Here is an 18,668-nt window from a genome sequence, read left to right as displayed (position 1 = left end):
TCATAATTCAGTCAACATATCTACACTCATCTACACTCACTGGTCACTTCATTATGTACACCTGTTCAACTGCTTATCAATGCAAATATCAAAATCAGCCAATAGCAATACCATAGCAGCAACTCAGCATATTTAGACATGTAGACAAAGTCAAGATTACCTGCTTAAATTTAAACCAACCATCAGAATGGGGAAGAAATGGGATAGTTGTTGGTGCTAGACGGGCCGGTCTGAATATTTAAGAAGGTGTTGATCTGCTAGGGTTTTCCTACATAACCATCTCTAGGGTTTACAGAGTATGGTTTGAAAATAACAGAAAATATCAATTGAGCAGCAGTTCTCTGAGTGAAAATGCCATGTTGATACCACAGGTCAGAGGTGACAAACCAAACTTCTTTCAGCATCTCTAAGTAAACAATACGTCAAACCTTAAACCAGATGAGCCACAGCAGCAGAAGACCAAACCGGGTGCCACTACTGTCAGATAAGAGTTCCTACAGGCAAATTGAACAATAGAAGACTTGAGCACAGATCACCTCAAAATGGTTTCTTGAATAAGTTCACTCTGTTCAAACTGCGTACACAGTCACCAAATCTCAATCCAATAGAGCACCTTTGAAATGTGGTGGAAGTAGAGATTTACATCATGGATGTGCAGGTGACAAATCTACAGCAACTGTGTGATGCTGTCATGTCAACATGGACCAAAATCTCTAAAGGATGTTTTGAACATCATGTTGAATCTGAATCACAAATAACTAAGGCAGTTCTGAAAGAAAACAGGGAACTAACAAGGTGTATCTCAAGGTGTAACTAATGAAGTGGCAGGTGAGTGTATCTAGATTTTCAAGAAATTAAGTTTTAATTAAGGAATTAAGTTTTGTTTAAAGTCAAAGTCCAGTAACTTTAACTTAAAAGAAACTCATTATGCTTTTCCTTATTGTCAGATACATACATAATGCATGCATAAACAAAAAGACAAATACTGCTAATAAACATGGCCAAAGTTTCATATGCAAAAGCAGTCCCTTTGAGGCCAGACTTTATGGTCCACATCACACCCTTTATATATTTTCCTGCTCTTGAGTCTGTATGATGACTCATGATGGACGTCCCCTAAAATGTGAGCATAGCAAGCCCCACCCACCTGTGATTTAAACCATCTGTTTGCTGGGGGCAGCCAATAGGATGAGTTCTAATACACAGGAGACCCAAAGTTTGGCTTAAATGGCTATGCAGCTAACAGCTTGTTTCAGACAGATGATGAGCTGCGGGGCTTCATAGAGTGTGTTGTTATTGTTTTGGCTGTTAATATAGCAAATCTAATTTATTAAGCAGCTGTCATAATAAAGGATCCTTTAATACCCAGCTACATAATCATTTGACAGTGAATTAAGTTTCACAGCTGTGCTTTATGAGACTCTTTATCTTTGAAATTAAAACTACACAAACCCGCTTCTTAAGTAGTGTCATTTTATTGTTATTTGCATCATACATTCAGTTTGAAAACGGCATCAACCAAGCCCAAAACCTGAAGACTCAGTCCTAACAACAAGGAGCAAACAGCAATCTGAACAGCTGCTCCTTCAGTGACCAGTCAGAGTCATGTCATCTTAAACTATAGTATCTCGCACAGATCTGTTGTGTTGCCGGGTGAAAACAAAACAAGAGGAAAAAGAATGTCACTTTACAAAGGGAAGGTGATGATGGCACTGACTTTCTACATCATGGCATGTCCAAACTCTATTTACAAATACACAACGTGATACTTTCAATCCCACTGGCCAGTTTCAGTCAAGCTGAATATAAAAATAACATTACATTCATTTCAATTAGCAAGAACGTCAGTGCTGATAGTCTGATAATTGTTCTACTGTTAATTTATGCTTACGATCACAAGCAACTGGATTTAAAAAGGCTGTGATCATAATCACAATAAACAGCTGTTCTACGATAGAAACCAACATTTCAGCGTGGGTTTTAGGCTACAGTGGGAGATTTAAATGCCAACTCAGGGTACTTTTAACAATTCAAAGGTTTCCAATGAATCCAAATAAAATCAGGTTATAATTATGAGTGCAAAGGGAGCACTTAGTTTAGCACTTCTCATTTAATACACATAAATTTGATGCTTCTCTACTATATTCACGTGTGAACTTAAAAGCCCTGAGGTGGGGAGTTCATATTTCATATAAAAGATGCATCGCATTTTAATTGTACCAGGGATAAAACCAAGTGCACTCAAGCATATACAGGAGCACTATATACAGGAGACCCAAAGAGTAATCTATTAACTTTGGTTCCAGGCAGTCATTGTATTGTTTGATCTGAGAAAATCCTGTATTAAATCTTGTCAATAAATACACAGAAATTCTTTTTTTTTTGAAGCCATCCTAAATGCCAAATGAATCAATGCAGTGTCTTCACACATCTGCCGAATGTAGTTTAGTAGTTTATAAAGACTGTCTGTACCAGCAGCATTAATAGTCTATCTTACATTAGTTATCATGAGATCAAACCAGCCAGTAGAATGTAAATGAAGGAAAAATCTACATTTTGATTTTATCAGTTCAAATAAACTTTATGAGCATTTTTTTAGCCAAAGAAATCTAAAGCTGTAATCTATGAAGTATTACAGCCACATTAAGAAAAAAAAAATCAATCATTTTGAGAAAAAAAGTCAAAATGTGGAGAATACAGTTGTTGTTTCGAGACAAACTAGCATGGTTTTCATACCCCCTGAGTTAGTAAAATCGTACTTCAGAATCAGTTTGAGTAACAAGGAAGGAAATGATTTCTCTTTTAAGGACGTTGAAAAGTTTATACAGAAACACACAAACACAGAAGAGCTGATTTATACAAAATGAAATGGCTGGCAGTGGACAGATGCGAGGTTACCCGTGGTTACACTCTCGTCCAATAAAGAGGATGCATGTTTGATCACAATTTGTTTCACTAGCTCATGTAAACAAGGCATTTTTAGAGGGTAGTGCGACCGTGGCAGTTGGTCTCAAAACAACAACGGTAATCTCCACATTTCGCCTTTAATCTCGAAATTTTATCTTTATTCTCAAAATGAGCAACAATGTTTTTGTTTTTCTCAATGTGGCCCTAATATTCTGTCATAGTAATCAGTGATGCATTAAAGGCTAAAAAATTAAAATAAACTAAAAGTGACGGCACCACTGATTACAAAACCATCATTATGGACACATTAATTGTTCTTACATTCTCATGAGTTTTATTTACTGCAGAGGTCAGTCTTGTTAATCAGCAAATGGATCTATAAGCTGTAAAATCTCTGAACAAGGAACAGACAAGGCTGCTGGACATGGAAAAAAAATCCCCCCTTCTGTAAGTAACAGAACCAGTTTATTGAAATGGTAAATCAAGCCGTAAAGGATCCGCTTTCCATCATGCTGCTTGATGTCAGCATGATGTCATTATGGCGCTGTGAGCTTCGTTTTAGAGGCTTCCCAAACTGTCACAGTTGTTAATAAATTTGGAACAGTTTTGAAGCTTGGTGAGCCATATCCTAAAGTTTAACTTAAGCAGCTTCTATTATGTTATAGACTTTCCCTTTAACGCTGAATTGTTCTTTTACTCGATGTGTTTCAACACCCCCGCCCAAAAAACCCCCCAGCCTTTTTCCGCCCAACCGAAAGAAGTAAACTCCCAAAATCCCTTAAATATACAAGAATGCCTCCAATGTTAAGAATTCCTCTGTTATGATAACAGTGAAACTTCAATAGTGTGATAAATAAGACTGATTTCATAATTTCCTGAACTTCATGACTGAGAACAGCACATCCCAAATGCAAAACAACACAAGGGGGGAAAAAAAGTGCAGAGGAAAAAAAAATGTGGAAATGAGTGTACGGTAGTTTTTCATTTTCACAGGTCCACCTTAATAAATAAAAGCTTCCACACAAAAGTACAGATCAAGGTTTGAATGAGTGCATACATGCATACATGTATGTTGAGTGAGCAGTGGGTGAGCTATATGTTGGAATGTGTGACGCGGCTATATAATTGAGTGACGCCAATGTGAATCGAAAGGTTGTCGTTTGTGTAGGCAGGACAGGCAGGGAGGTGAGGGAGAACACTGAAGCTGGCAGGTAAATCGTACACTGCAGCTTAGAAGCGGATAAAGGTGGCGTCGATCTGGCGTACGCTGGGCAGCGCCAGCATGATCTTTCGCCGGTACTGTGGATCCTTCTGTAGAGGGTTTCTTTCAAGGTAGACCGTCTCCAGAGAAGTGGCGTTCTTCAACTCATCAAGGTCAGACCAGTTATCTATCTGATTATCGTTCATCTGAGGAGATAATACAAAACAACAAGAGCAGTGAGGTTGCACCATCGGCTTAACTCATAACAATATAAGAACTACACACTGAACGTAGCAACAAAAATTTACTTTTAAGAAAGCTTTGTTTTAAATGTGCTGCTCAACAAAAAAAATTACGTGATACAAATACACGGGTACTTTAACTAATTATGTCTTACTTTGAATTTTCTGTCATTTATTTTGTCATTTTTGCTCTCTGTCCAACCAGCCCTCTGTATGTCCGCCTTCATTACATCCACCCACCCTGCCTCCACTCTCTTCTTCACCTCTCTGCGCACTGTTGTTTTGAATGACTGACCCTGGGGAATTAAACTCATCCACCTTCACTTTTCTACCCATCTCCCAGGTGTCTCATTCCTCTTTTCTCCAGTGCATACCTCCACCTCAGCAGGATCTGTTCCCTACCCACAATGTCATAATTTTTATTAACAAGCAAAGGTGTAGTTAATTATTTGATGATGTTTGCCTTTTAATGCATGCTGACGTTAAATTTTCTATGTTCTAAGAAACTTTTCTTCTTCTGCCAAACTGTCAGCAGTGAAGATGGGCTGTCTGTACTGAGGCTGTACATTAAACAACATGTCAAACAAACTATCTGTACCCAGAACTCCTGCAGCTCCGTCAGGTGGCTGATGTTTTCTATTTTCTTTACTCGATTGGCTGCGATGTCGAGGGTGGTGAGTTTTTTCTGTTCGGAAAAACAAACATTGCTGTTACATGTTTGCACAATTCAACAGTATGGAACCCTATTTTTTTTATGTGTTTTGGAAATGTGGGACTGAAAGTTTATAACTTACATTGTTTTCCAACCCCTCAATGACCTCAACGCCATTGTGGCTCAGATAGAGCTCCTTCAGGTTGACAAGGTTCTGAAGCCCCTCAATTTTCGTAATCCGGTTGCTCTGCAAGTAAATGCAAACCCAATGATTATCTGTTGTCTGGATCGTGTGCAACTGTAATCAAGTGATGAATGTATGTGAGGATACCTGGATGCTTAAAACAGTCAGGTTGTGTAAAGCGTCCAGATTTTGAAGCCTTGTTATTTTATTAGTGCCAAGAAACAAACTTTGCAAAGATGTAAGTGAATCCAGGTTTTCAATGACCTGTGAACACAACAACATGAAAGCAACACTTTAAAAATCACATCACAACTTACATTTTCCAACAAATCGTCATTTATATTTTGCAAACAAAACCCATTATTTACATAAGGAGTTCAAAACAACTTCTCAGTGCAGCACAGTCCCTTCGTATCTCACCCTAATGCGATTGGAGCCGAGCTCCAGCATCTCCAGACCTGTGAGGTGCTCCAGATTCCCAATGCTGCTAATTTTGTTGTGAAGCAGAAAAAGTTTCTTCAGCCGAGTCAACTGCTCCAAACCCTCCACCTTCCTCAAAACGTTAAATGACACGTCAAGCTGCCTGTGGGTTGTCAAAACAACAGTCCCTCTCAGAATAAATATACCTTGATATGTGAGACCTTTGTTCAGGCTTACGTAAGAAGCACAGTTTTGTCAAACTTACTCCAGCTCCGTGAGGTTGTGCAGATTCTCCAGTTTGCGGATCTGATTGTCATAGAAATCTAGTTCCCGCAGGGCACTCAAACTGTCGAGGTTTTCTATCGTTTTAATGAGGTTCTGCCGTAAGGAGAGCGTCTGCATGCAGAGGAGAGGCAAAAATAAAAGAGGATACCATCAAGAGCAGAATTATGGCGCATTAGATAGGTCCTTATTTTAGATATGAAAAAAAAAATGCAGATGAAACCAAAATGCCAATAAGACTCAGGCGGTAATGACACTGCCGCCAAACGCATCACCTAAATAATACTTACTTTAGCCTTCTGTAGCACCTCTAGTCCTTCAATCTTTCCAATACGACAGTGAACAAGATCAACATCCTAGAAAGAAATATAGACACTGTAAGAGATCAGGCAGTCTATGGTTAATTGGCGTTACAGCACAGCACCTGCATACAGATTTACACAAAGAAGTTCAAATTTAAAAAAAAAAAACAAAAAAAACACTGTTATTATGAGCTCTAACACTATCGTATTCACTTTCTTAAACTACAAACAAAAGTCATCAGAGATGAAAGGCATTTTATTCAAAACTTCCACTGACCTCTTCCTCAGGGTCCAAAGTTATCGTGTCCATGTCAACAGGAGACTCTTCTTTACCTTTAATATGAGCAAGAATAAATGAAATAAAATTAAAGCATCCACTGCTATCAAAAAAACATATTGCCACATAAAGATTTTATCTAAGAAAGTATCCATGTGAAAATAACACAAGCAGCACGCCTAATTTGTAAAATAAAGCACATTCTGTGTGGCTGGGTAGGAGGCGATGATGACCTACTCGTAGCAGTGGGCTGATTAGGGTCCACATCGCCATTGATGCTCTTCCTCCTGGTTTCATCATCACCAGACTCCTCAGACTCTCCCCTCCGGTCCACTACAGTACGCAGACAGAAGAGAGCCTCAAAACCTCAACAAAGATTCACAGCTTCCGACCGGTTACACACACATTTAGATGATGCCAAGCCCAGGTTTATCTGGAGCAGCCACCCTCTGTCTCCACTATCACTAGATCGTGATAGTGCACATTTCTGTGCTCTGCAACGCGCTCAAATTGTGGAAAAATGTGTGGAAAAATGTGTGGAAAAATGGGATAGCACTACCACAGATTTTACCTATTAGTATTAAATGTTGCGGGATGTGTCCCAGCTTTATTTTCATTTTTTAAAATCAGTTTGAACGCGCGTTACCTACTGAACACACGGGCGACACATTGCTAAGCACGTTAGCCAGCTAGGTAGCTGACTGTATCACAGCTAGCAGCTTTTAAGAGCTGAATCTGAAACATGTTGCATGGTCGAGGAAAAAATAAACGTCTATGACCATGGGGTACCCAACACACCCTTAAACGCCGCTGTAGATGGCCTTTATAAAGATAGCATGAACTGACGTTAAATTAATATCGCCAGCTAGCGTCTTGTTATTAGCCTGTAAGCTAGCAAAGCAAGGATGAAGGTTTGGTTAGTCACCAGAGAAAAACATCAAGGAGCGTGCTCAGATGAAAAAAAGACTCTTTTATCCAAATGGCTGCCAGGCTAACAAGCTATAACGATCACAACGCGGCTGCACCCTTGAAAATTTGGCTACTCACCTTCCATTTCTTGAAGCTCTCCAACAGACAGGGAAGCCATGTTTCCTGTAAACACTACTGACAACCGCGCAGCCAATCCAGTGGAAGCATACGCTAACATCAGACACAAGGGGGCGCTGAAGGCCGCTGGAAACGAGCATCAACAAATTATACGGTAAGGTATATATAACTCAGGACATAAACGTAACACTTGCATTATTCAGTATATAATTTCAAATGCAAGCTGCTTTTATTTCCTCTCTTTTTCTGTAACTTATTGGATTTCACACGGTACACCTGAATATAAATCTGCTAGACTGCACAGTGCAGTTTTTTTTTTTTTAAAGGATCTGTTCAGCAGATGTTATACATGCAGTTAGAGCTGGACTGGGACAAAAAATCGGGCCTGGCATCAGGTTGGTAGAGTTGTTGTAGGGTTAGTTCTTAGTTGCCCTGCAGCATGGGACAATTAAAAGCTACACATTTAAAAGCAATTAGCAATGACTCATGATCAAATCAGCCATTCATTTCATCTGAATCCTTGAATCTCTACCTTCCTAATTATGTCCCTTCATCTATTTTCTTACCACGTTAATTTCATCTTCCTCTGTCGCTTCCTCGCTTCTCCACAGCTGGTGGTTGCGGCAGGAGCACAGCTGTGACTGTGAGGTCTGGTTACTAGTTGTTACTACTGTTCTGCAGCAGCACCGACACCTAACATGTTGGTTAATTTTAGCATTGTAACCCCTTTCAGACTGATAGATGTTAATAGCTTTGTTTGTCTGCAGTTTCTTTAGACTGCGACCAGTAACTGTATTAAAGTTGTTTTCCTTGATTGTGACACAGTGTGTTTCTTTTGAAATCTTATCCTACTTCACTTTGTCAGACAGGGTCTAAGTATATTCTTGATTCAGCAGGTCTGGCATTAATCAGGCCTGGGTGTGGGTAGTGAAATTGAGCTCTTTTTTTTTTTTTTTTAAATGTGTTAATTCAGTTACAGGTAATTCATGATTTAATAAGGTTGCAGTTAGTTTCTTACACAGGGCTGGGTAGGTTTGGATAGCATTTTCTCTTAATAAATGAGATCATTTAAAAACTTTATTTTGTATTTACTCTGGTTATATCTAATATTAAAATTTGTTTTACAATCTTAACTTTTTAAGTGTGACAAATATGCAAAAAAAAAAACCAAAAAAAGAAAGAAAGAATGTAAAGAAACATACTTTTTTAGGGCACTGTATGTCTTTGTAGGTTCTTAGTCATCCAGCTCATGGTAGGCTTAAGTGCTTGAAATGAAGGCACCTGGATTTCTTTTTGATTTATGAAGATGTTTCATTTCTAGTAGGAGAGTCCCAGATAGGATTGTCCTGTTGGAGGTGGTTCTGAGTCACTCACACACCCTGTCATCATGTAATTAGTTAAAAGTCATATGAGCCACGAGTGGGAATCACGGCAAGGGTCATTAAAGTGCCAAGACTCCTTGGTGAGATATTACCCCACCTTGCCATCATGTGCGCCAGTGAGGTCAAAGTGTATGACTATCAGAATCCCCTCCACTGCAAGGTTGCATACTGCAAAATAAGTCCAAATGCATATCCCATGATGCATTGAGCATTTCTGCTTTACTCACCTCTTTTATCTGTCTACCCTGTGTACCCCCAACCAGTCACAGCGAATGGCTGCCCCCCTGGTTCAGCTGGTGGTTTCTTCCTGTTGAAAAGGAATGTTTCCTACCCAGTGTCACCAGCTGTTAGCTCATAGGGGGTCATCTGATTGATCATCATCAGATTTAATTGTTGGGGTTTTTGCTGTATTATTGTAGGATCTTTACCTGACAATATAAGGCACGTTGAGGCAACTGTTGTTGTGATTTGGTGCTATATAAATAAAACTGAATTGAACTGAATTGAATTTCTTGTATCTTGTGATTGGAAGGTCTGTTATTTTATTTGTGTTTCAAGTGATTATTTGGCTCGGACTGTAAAAATGTCGATGTTTATGTAGCACATTAATGACTCAAAAGCAGGAGAGATGACAATTTAAAGTGAGCAGCATAACCACTTTACATATACAAGGTGAAAAAGGGTGCTTGAAGTAATTCTGTCTGATGTAACATAAAACAGCCCTGTCTCTGTTACATTTCCTGCACTACCACAGCAGGTTGTTTATACGACCACTTCCCATGCGTGCTGCGTACCGCCCATCTTAAGAATTCCCTTGCATAAGACTGAGGCACTGCTGTCATCCACAAAAGACCTGATTACAACATCAGCATCCAGATAGTTAACATTTCTAAAAACATAACAAACAGACACTGCCGATTTGAGCCCATGGTGTCTAATCAATGTGTTTCTGTTATGATGACATGAGTGTGATTGTGTAACGTGTTAGATATGATTTTTTAAAAAAGGAACATACAATTCTTACTTGACATGTTATCGGGGGTAAGCAGAGGTGTGTCAGCCAGGATAGGAGAATAAAGGTTGTTTTCATGCTTAACTAGCAGCTAAATATGTTTCTAAGCTGCACCTCCCAGAATCATTGACCAGTCATCTCAAGACACAAATGTAAATATTAACTCTTCAGAAGAGTAATGACAAAATTAGAACATTTGTTTGAAAGTTGAAGGCACAGCAAACATATAAACCGCAGAATGTACCATATACAGGTGGGTCCATAAGTCATTTTTTCCTCGGTACACCAGCACAAAGGATTTAAAAAAAAAAAAAAAAATTAAGGTTAAAGACTATACATACTGTAATCTGCTAAAGTATTGTGTCAACTGTTTGTACTACAGCAATTCTTATGCACTCTCCCCCAGAGGCTAAATTGGCAGAGAACAATGTAATGGCCCCATGAGGATCTGTCTGGTCCCTCGTTATTCCATGATACAAAGAGGAGTAAATGTATTTTAGTACTAAGCGCAGACATCTTTTTTTCCTCCTGTGGTGGCTTCAGTCTGCTGATTTGTTTTGCCTTTGTATTGAATTTCCTCTTTTGAGTATATAACTCGATAACTCAGAGACATCACAACCCAGCCTGAAGTTAAGCGCACTGACTCCATAATCCACAAATGTATTTATTCTTAACATTTGCACCAATTCATACATGCATTCCAATGCATTTTATTTCGATCACATTGCTAATTGGAAGGTCAGGCTCCTCCAGCATGTATGTCAAAGTATCCTTGGGCAAGATATTAAAACCCAAGTTGCCCCAGATGCATCCATTGAAGTATGTGTGTGCAAATGTTAGGCAAAGTGCTTATTGACATAGAAAGAAGCACACGTACAAATGTTTGTGTGTATGGCTGAATAACACTCGTAGTAAGAAGATGCTCTGAGTGCTCACACAGAGTAGAAAAGTGCTATACGTAAAGTCAATTTAAGCATATAAAATGAGTTTCATTGTTTACACTTTCAACACATCTCTGACAGCAGCCAGCAGCTGTGTTAAACATTCAGACTGTGCAATATCACCCAACAGTTTTTCATTGAATGCTTGTTTCATCTCCCCATCATATGCTGCTACTCTTTATCCATTTGCACAATACTATGTCACTTTTAGAATCACCTGCACTGATAGCTAAGCTATTTCTTTTTCAGGATTTAGTTATATTGTTACTTGCTACAGTTATTCGATATCATATTTTGCACTATCCTACTGTATATTACTGTATACTTGTATTCTATTGTACATATTGTATATCTTATTACTCTGTTCCTCTGTCTCTCTTGCTGCATTGAGCATGTGTATGACAAAAGAATTTCCCTCGGGATAAATAAAGTTCTTCTTATCTTATCTTATCTTATCTTATCTTATCTTATCTTATCTTAAACTGGACTGACTGCAGGATTTGAGCAAAGGGTGAAATCTGCTCTCAGGGATAACAGGCTCAGGGTTATCCCTCAATAAACACCTTAAATTTAATGCATCTCCCTCAAAACCACACTCACTGGCCACTGTATTAGGTACACATATCTAGTGCAGTGTTGGAGCCCCTTTCCCCTTCAGAACTACATTGATTCTTCCTGGCATAGATTCAGCAAAGTGCTGGAAACATTTTCCTTTTCCTGTTCTTAGCTGACAGGAGTGGCACCTGCTGCAGTCTTCTGCTGTTCTAGTCCATCTGCTTCTAGGTTCATGCTGTGCGCTCAGAGATGCTCTTCTGCGTACCTTGGTTATGAGTAGTTTTTCAGTTACTGTTGCCTTCCTACCAGTTCTAAGCGGTCTTACGGCATTAACAAGACATTTTCCCATAGATAACTGCTGGCCAGAGCATGTCTGCCACCAACAACCATGCTCAAAGTCACTTAAATCATATTTCTTCATCATTCTGATGTTCAGTTTGAATTTAAGCAGGTCTTCTTGATCAGCTCTACATACACGGAGTTACTGCAGTCCGATTGGCTGATTGGATGAGCGTACCTAATGAACCTGCAAGTCAGTGCATACCTGCCGTAGAAACACAAGCAGGGTAGAATAAAGTAATAGAAACATACAGGTGGCAGTCGAACTAGAGTCCTTGAATAAGTCAGAGTCGTGTCAGGGTTCAGAATTCGTCACGTGATAGGCGGTGACGGTGCTTATCGGTGGATTTAAATTAGGAGACAGTCCGGCAACTTTTGACAATTATGAATCTATAAATGCGTTGAGTTACAATATTTACATACAAATGGAAAAAATGAAAAAAGATGACGCCATGGCTCTCATTTTAATTATTTACGGTTTCCATGGTTACCCAGCTCTGTTTTGAATTATCAGTCGAGTCCTTTGCTCTGACTTCATAACTTCGCTGTTTTGAAAGCTACCTTAAATGACCTTTGACTGCCCCCACGCCCCCCGCACCACCACCACCACCACACACACTCACAACAACTCCACCTCACCGGACAGCCAAAAGAAAAAGCAAGGCGGAAGCCTGAAGTCAGGTGAACCGAAACGTAAAAGCCTAGAGATAAGGATCGGGTCTATCCGACTATTGCTGTCGTTGTGTCTGTGGAGTAGTTTCTGTTAAAGCCTGATGGACTGGTCATCCTTCGAGCACCATTTTAATGGAGAAATGGCTTAAAGCACACTGTAGCTGTGGAGTTTGTGCTTCTTTGACGGATGAACAATACTGAATCTGACACCGAGCTCCAGTTACAGTACAGTCCTGTACGCGTATAGAAATGTATTCACTGCGCTTTGTTTTGATCCTATTATTTCACGTATGTCGGAGTCTTCCTGTCGATGCAGGTAGGAATCACGTCTTTAAAAAAATAAATATGGTTTCACTGTAATTCATTAAATGAATAAATAAAATGTATAGGATTGCTTAATTTTTTGACAGAACAGCAGGGGCGGCTTTCAGCAGCTTCGAAGAGTGCACGAATCCACCCCTTTTCTGTTAAATCTTCGGGTGGTGGATTTGACTGGATTTAATTCTTTCACAGGTCGTTTTATTTGTATGTGCAGGACTCCTAGGAATATAAAACAATGTCTGGCCATGTAAACAGAAACTGAAACGAGCGAACAAACAAACAACCAAACAAAAGTTTTCTGTGTTGAATTGTATAAAGTTATACGGATACAAAACAGGCAACTTGCACAGTACATGATTCTTTTAGAATTGCATCAATTGACAAATGCAGTGAATTTTAAAATATGTATATATAGAGAGAGGGAGAGATGAAAAACAATCAAAATATACCGAGGGATGTGACGCTGCAAAGCATTTCAAAGAGCTACACTTGACACCGACTTGATTTATTGTTGGTTATTTAATCACCTATAAACACTGTGTGACAGAATGTAGAAATCACCGCATCTTACTGTTATTTCGCACCCTGTGGTTAACATAAAATGTCTATCCTGCTCCAGAAAGCAAAGTATGGTAAATGCAAAATATTTCCTAGAAATGCTGTTAGCTTTTGCTTTCAGTTTTGCTTTTGTGAAGTGAAAGTTAGATGTGTCAGTGCAGTGTGATTTGGTTATTCTCCCTCTAAGGGAGGGATTATGTAATTGGTTCTGTTTGTAGTGCCCCGCAGTTTTTTAGGATATCATTTTCAGATTTTGTGTGATGGTAGATACCAAAAATAGCTCGAGATCATTTAATTTAGGTGAAAATTGGGTCAAGATCAAGGTTCAGCAAAAACTTCATATTACCCAGATTTTTTTATGGATCGTCTTCACACTTTACAACAATATACTTGTGGGACACGAGTACCTAGGCTGGCTAAGCATTTGACTTTCATCTTCCTTTTTAGCGCTCATTGACAGTTTGCCCATTGGATCATCTCCAAACCTTAAAGCAATATATTAGTCAATGGGGACATAAGCACTATCTTTGTTTGGGCGCTAAAGCCCGCCCCTCCACACCCCCCAATACAATGTTATATGACTCTACAATGGCACAAAAAGATTAATATACTACAGTAGATTTTCATATTACCAATGAAAAAACTTTTTTCCTCACAGCTCACACATTTTCATCTCCTGTGACACCATGTGAAACATTTCCATAGGAAACTAAAGCTTGCTGTTAATGATGCTCACATGATAATATGAAAAATGATTGTGTGTGGTTCTATCTCTCACGCCGTCTCCATTTTTCCATTTTTTTTCATGTGTTTTTAAAATTTACATCTGTTTTTTGTTTTTTGTTTTTGCCCATATTACATTAGATACCATCGTACTTAAGATCCAGCAGTGGAGGGGGGCAGGAAGTCAGCAGGTTGAAGAGCAAGTCCTTCTCAATGGAATTCCTTTAATGGGCAAAAGCCCAGAATTCAATGCAGTTATCAAAGCCGTATTAGATGACACACTCCTAACATCTCTTATCAGTTTCAACCAGACCTCTTCAATAAGTAAGAAAATCAAATTGTCTTTTTCTATAACTGAACGTTTGTGTAAGTGAGATTGTTGTCACCAGGGCCACAACCCATTAACTCTCAACAGGTAACCAGACCATTCTTCGTTCTCGAGAATGCACGTGGGAAGGGTCTAAGCTGCGCTGGGCAGATCGTGTATTTGCTGACGGCCAGTTGTACCTGACTCTCAACCACAATGACATTTGGACAGCCCACGTACAGGAGGCGGTGGCCATCAAAGTGGTTTGGGACCAGGAAGTGCAGCAAACAAGAGCAGAGAGACTCGATCTGCAGGAGGGATGCGTCAAGCTGATGAAGCATTTGAACCCTTCTGAGAAACAGTCAGGTATGTTTTCCTTCAGGCTGTTTTCCTGCCTGCTTTAAGCGCTGCGGAACAAAATCAGTTGAGTTCATCAATAAAGTGTTGAACTTAGAGAAGCTTTTTTTACTCCTGCTCTGACTGCCCTTTTTAAACTTGTCAGATTCTCCAACAATAACTGTAATAAAAAATTTTTTATAAGCAACCCATAAGTATAATATGCAGTAATTCATGTCTGAATACAAAAATAACAAAATAATTTCAATGACATATACTTGAATGATACACTGCTCTTCAAAAGTCTCGAGCCGCCCCTCATTTATTGTTATATGTTTCTAGGAAAATGGGAAATAGGTGCAGTGACTTATTGAAATGTACATTTCTACAATTCTGTGCAGTTCTAACAAGCTTGAAAGTCAATATTTGGTATGACCACCTCTATTCTTCAAGCTTGACTCCTTTGTTCACAGTGAGTCATTATCTGGAACAAACACTAAGCTGATATCTTTAACTCCTTTGCAGTGATTACAGACCTAAAACATGAACACTTGAGTACCTCCATTTCCATCACAGTTGGGCAGACTTAGTTAAGAATAAGAAGACTATGTTACTGGGTCGACTTTGATAAGCCTGCTACAGTAGAAAACAATAAAGTTAGCTTACATTTATCCTTACTGTGTCATATTTGATTAAGGATATGCTGAAATTCCTTATCCAGAAACAGAACATTTATTTATTTAATGCTAATCTTTTTAATATCAGAAAATGCGTAATAATGTTTGTCATAATCATTTCAGTTGTTTAGTTTTAAAAGCCTCTTTGAAAGTAGTAGTAAAGGAATGTAGTACAGTACTGTGCAAAAGTCTCGAGCCACCCCTCATTTATTTGAAGTGGGTGCAACGATTTATTCAAACATGTGCAAGCGTGCACGGAAAAACTGTAAAAAAAAAAAGAAGAAGGCAAAACCAGTTTGTCTAGAAGCTTGAAAGTCAATATGATGACCTTTATTCTTCAACACACGCTGAACTCTCTTAGGCAAGCTTTCCGGTCATTTCTTTAAGTAGTCTTCAGGAATAGTTCTCTGGGCTTCTTCTAGTGCGCCACTGTGGGTTTTTCTATATAGATGTGTTTTTACTTCTTTGGGATCATTTTTAGGCTGAAAATGGAAACTGGTCTCATTAAGATGCTTTTCAAGGGTTGGTGGCTGAAAATTTCTACATTTATAATTTCATCAATGTTGACAAGATCTCCAACACCACTTGTGGAAATACAACCCATAACCATGACAGAGCCTCCAACATGTACTATTTTATGTCAGTCACACTGTGTTGTCTTTTGCATTGTTCAGAATCAGCTAAAGAAATGGGAACAGCTGGTTGTAAACAAAGAGCCTAAAAGCACAATTTAAAATTGGTTCTTTGCTAAGTTTGTTATAAGTGCTCTATAAGCAAACATAATACCGGTTTATTGTTTGAGGTAGGTTTATGCTTAAGTGATTCATAGGTCAGTGTTACATGGCCTTATCAAACAACAACAATAAAAAAAATACAACAGATTTGTCTGAAAATGGTCAAGCAGCCAGTGTCCAAAGAAAACCTTTGAAAGCCTGGACTTGAACTGTTGTTAATGACCAGACAAGAGTCTGGCTTGAAAACAAGATATAAACAAATAAGGGGCGGCTCAAGACTTTTGCACAGTTATATATGGCGCTAAAACAGAAAAATGGGCATGTACTCAAACAAAACAACTTTGTTTCATGCGGTTACAAGAGTTCACCTCCACATACAGGACATACGTGTTTTGCAGCAGAAATTTTTTTGTTGACTGTCAGGTTACAAATTTAACATATTTTCTTAGTTCCAGGAATTCTTCACCTTCATCTTCTGATCCCAATCCTGGCGCTCATTGTGTTTGGTGTACTAACTATGGTCAGCTTCGTTATCTACAAAATAAAAGGTGGGCAATAAGAATTTTGCTTTCTTTCTATTTAGATGTCAGCACATGAAGTTGTGCATCCTTTATTCACAGTTCACTGCAGGCTTAATGTAGCAACAAGATCCATGTTTAAGAGGTGACTGCAGTACAGTGTTGCACATTGTCATTTAGCAGAATGTGCTGACCTTTATCTCTGCCCTAACTTTAAACTGTCACATGATTTTAATGAGTCTTATACCCAAGAGAAAATTAAACTATGTTCCTGTGTTTTTTCTTTTTCACACTTGCTGTCCAGGTTTCAGGCACCCTGGAGGTAAGAAACCTACAACCATCATGTGTTCACTTTATTTTCATGCATTTCTCAGCTCGGAGTCCTAGTGAAAGATTCAGAAAGTTAAATATTAAGTGAAGTCAAACAGACTCCCTTTGCTTTTCAAAGGTGTTTATGGCCCAGTCATGTGGCCTGTCTAAAATGACTGTAACTACCTAGTCAGCAAATTTCTGCATAAAAAGTATCATTAGAGATTAAAACCACATACTCGTGAACTCAGTAACATGTCACATACCATGATCTGTGTTTTTTCCTTTACCCACAGGTGTCATTGGCTCAATTGTACATTACCACCGAGACATGAATGAAATGACTGAAAAGGACCGGGAAATTGTATAGAAGTCTTCTGTTACGATATCTCACAACTGCAATAATACTAAAGAAATCTGATGATATTTCCAACATATTTTTGTATGAAAAGTGATAGCGTAGCTCCATGAATGTCAGCAGGCCTTTGCTGCTATACTAACAGTGATCTGTAATTCAAACTTTAGGTACCTTTCCTGCCTGCAGTGAAACATAAGCTTTTGTTTTTTGCTTAAAAATTGCACAGTACTCCTTTTTATGCACATAGACTATTTAAACGTTATATTGTTTTGCTACTGAGAGACTGATCAAAGTGTCAAATGCTGGATGTTTTGAACCAAAAATGTGACTGCAGTGTGTTTACTTGAAAAGCTTCCAGTGTAGTTCTCTTTATACCAAACACTGTTGGGATTCCTTGGCCATGAGATTGTTTAAGTAAATTACTTTTTTATTTCCTGCTGCCTTATTTAGTTTTTTTTTTTTTTTTTGTTGGCAGGAATAAAAGTGGAATAAAAGTGGGTCTGAAAACCCACTTTTATTCTTTGGCTTTTAAATCAGAATGAGTTTGTATTATTTTTATTTATCTTATTTCTCAGTCAAATCGTCTAATTTTATGATTCTTTTTCTTAACTCTTATCATGTCTTCCTATGTTTTTATTTCTTTTAATTATCTTAATTGTACAGCACCTTGGTTAATGGTTGTTGTTTTAAATGTGCTATATAAATAAATTTGACTTTGACTTTGGCATGTCAGGTGTAAGAGGAGAGCAGAATCAAAGAATAATCTGGAATTCACATTAACCTTTGATGGTAAGAGTTATCACTTTATTTAAAGTAAATCCTGATCATGTAACTCAGGGGGTCCAACTCCAGTCCTCAAAAGCCAGTGTCCTGCATGTTTTAGATGTGTTCTTGATCCAACACAGCTGATTTAAATGGCTAAATTACCTCCTTAACATGTCTTGTAGTTCTCCAGAGGCCTGTTAATGAACTAATCATTTGATTCAGGTGTGATGACCCAAAGGTGAGATCTAAAACTGCAGAGTTGGACATCAACAATGCAAACAAGAAAATGACTTGAAATCTAAATGAGAGTGCGTAATAAATAAAAAATATTTTATCTGTTCAATAATAAAGATGTTTGTATGGGGTGCTTCCTTTAAGCTGTGGTCCAGACCTGTGAACAGGTGTGTCAAGGTGACTGAAAACAAAGTGTAAACATTAAAGAGCAAAGATACCACATTTTATCGGACTATGAGAAGATTTTTGCTTCATCACTCAGCCAATATTTATATTACAACTCTCCCTGACCTTTATATTTACCAATATTAGATTCTTTAAAAAAAAACCCTAAAAACAGTTTCTGGATCAAACTGATGGGCTTGGACATCAGTAAAAAACTTTTCTTAATATTTTCGTAATAAAGGATCCAG

At 38.4% G+C, this 18,668-nt stretch overlaps 2 protein-coding genes across 4 annotated transcripts; one reads left to right on the top strand and one right to left on the bottom strand.

Moving 5' to 3' along the window:
* Window positions 1-1,456: 1,456 nt before the first annotated feature.
* Window positions 1,457-7,613, bottom strand: ppp1r7 (protein phosphatase 1, regulatory (inhibitor) subunit 7). Of its 2 annotated transcripts, none has more exons than XM_031735606.2 (10): window positions 7,515-7,613; window positions 6,705-6,800; window positions 6,468-6,523; window positions 6,179-6,244; window positions 5,872-6,002; window positions 5,607-5,769; window positions 5,334-5,450; window positions 5,145-5,249; window positions 4,949-5,035; window positions 1,457-4,314 (listed from the first exon to the last, which is right to left on the bottom strand). In XM_031735606.2, exons 1-10 carry the CDS (start codon window positions 7,552-7,554, stop codon window positions 4,138-4,140), a joined length of 1,038 nt encoding a protein of 345 aa, XP_031591466.1. In that variant the 5' UTR covers window positions 7,555-7,613; the 3' UTR covers window positions 1,457-4,137. The 2 variants fall into 2 exon arrangements, with proteins under 2 accessions (XP_031591466.1, XP_039458504.1); XM_039602570.1 differs by having other exon boundaries at window positions 4,172-4,314; window positions 5,141-5,249.
* A 4,653-nt stretch (window positions 7,614-12,266) lies between these two features.
* Window positions 12,267-18,513, top strand: LOC116316980. 2 transcript variants are annotated; one of them, XM_031735635.2, is made up of 6 exons: window positions 12,267-12,424; window positions 14,159-14,341; window positions 14,433-14,690; window positions 16,521-16,619; window positions 16,894-16,911; window positions 17,195-18,513. In XM_031735635.2, the coding sequence occupies exons 1-6, from the start codon at window positions 12,310-12,312 to the stop codon at window positions 17,266-17,268; spliced, it is 747 nt and encodes a 248-aa protein (XP_031591495.2). In that variant the 5' UTR covers window positions 12,267-12,309; the 3' UTR covers window positions 17,269-18,513. The 2 variants fall into 2 exon arrangements, with proteins under 2 accessions (XP_031591495.2, XP_039457761.1); XM_039601827.1 differs by having other exon boundaries at window positions 12,370-12,731; window positions 17,195-18,509.
* Window positions 18,514-18,668: the final 155 nt, after the last annotated feature.

This window comes from Oreochromis aureus, linkage group 18 (genome assembly GCF_013358895.1).
Source record: "Oreochromis aureus strain Israel breed Guangdong linkage group 18, ZZ_aureus, whole genome shotgun sequence".
NCBI classification, from domain to species: domain Eukaryota; kingdom Metazoa; phylum Chordata; class Actinopteri; order Cichliformes; family Cichlidae; genus Oreochromis; species Oreochromis aureus.
Note: the sequence above shows the minus strand (reverse complement) of the source record. Positions and strands in the feature narration are given on the sequence as shown.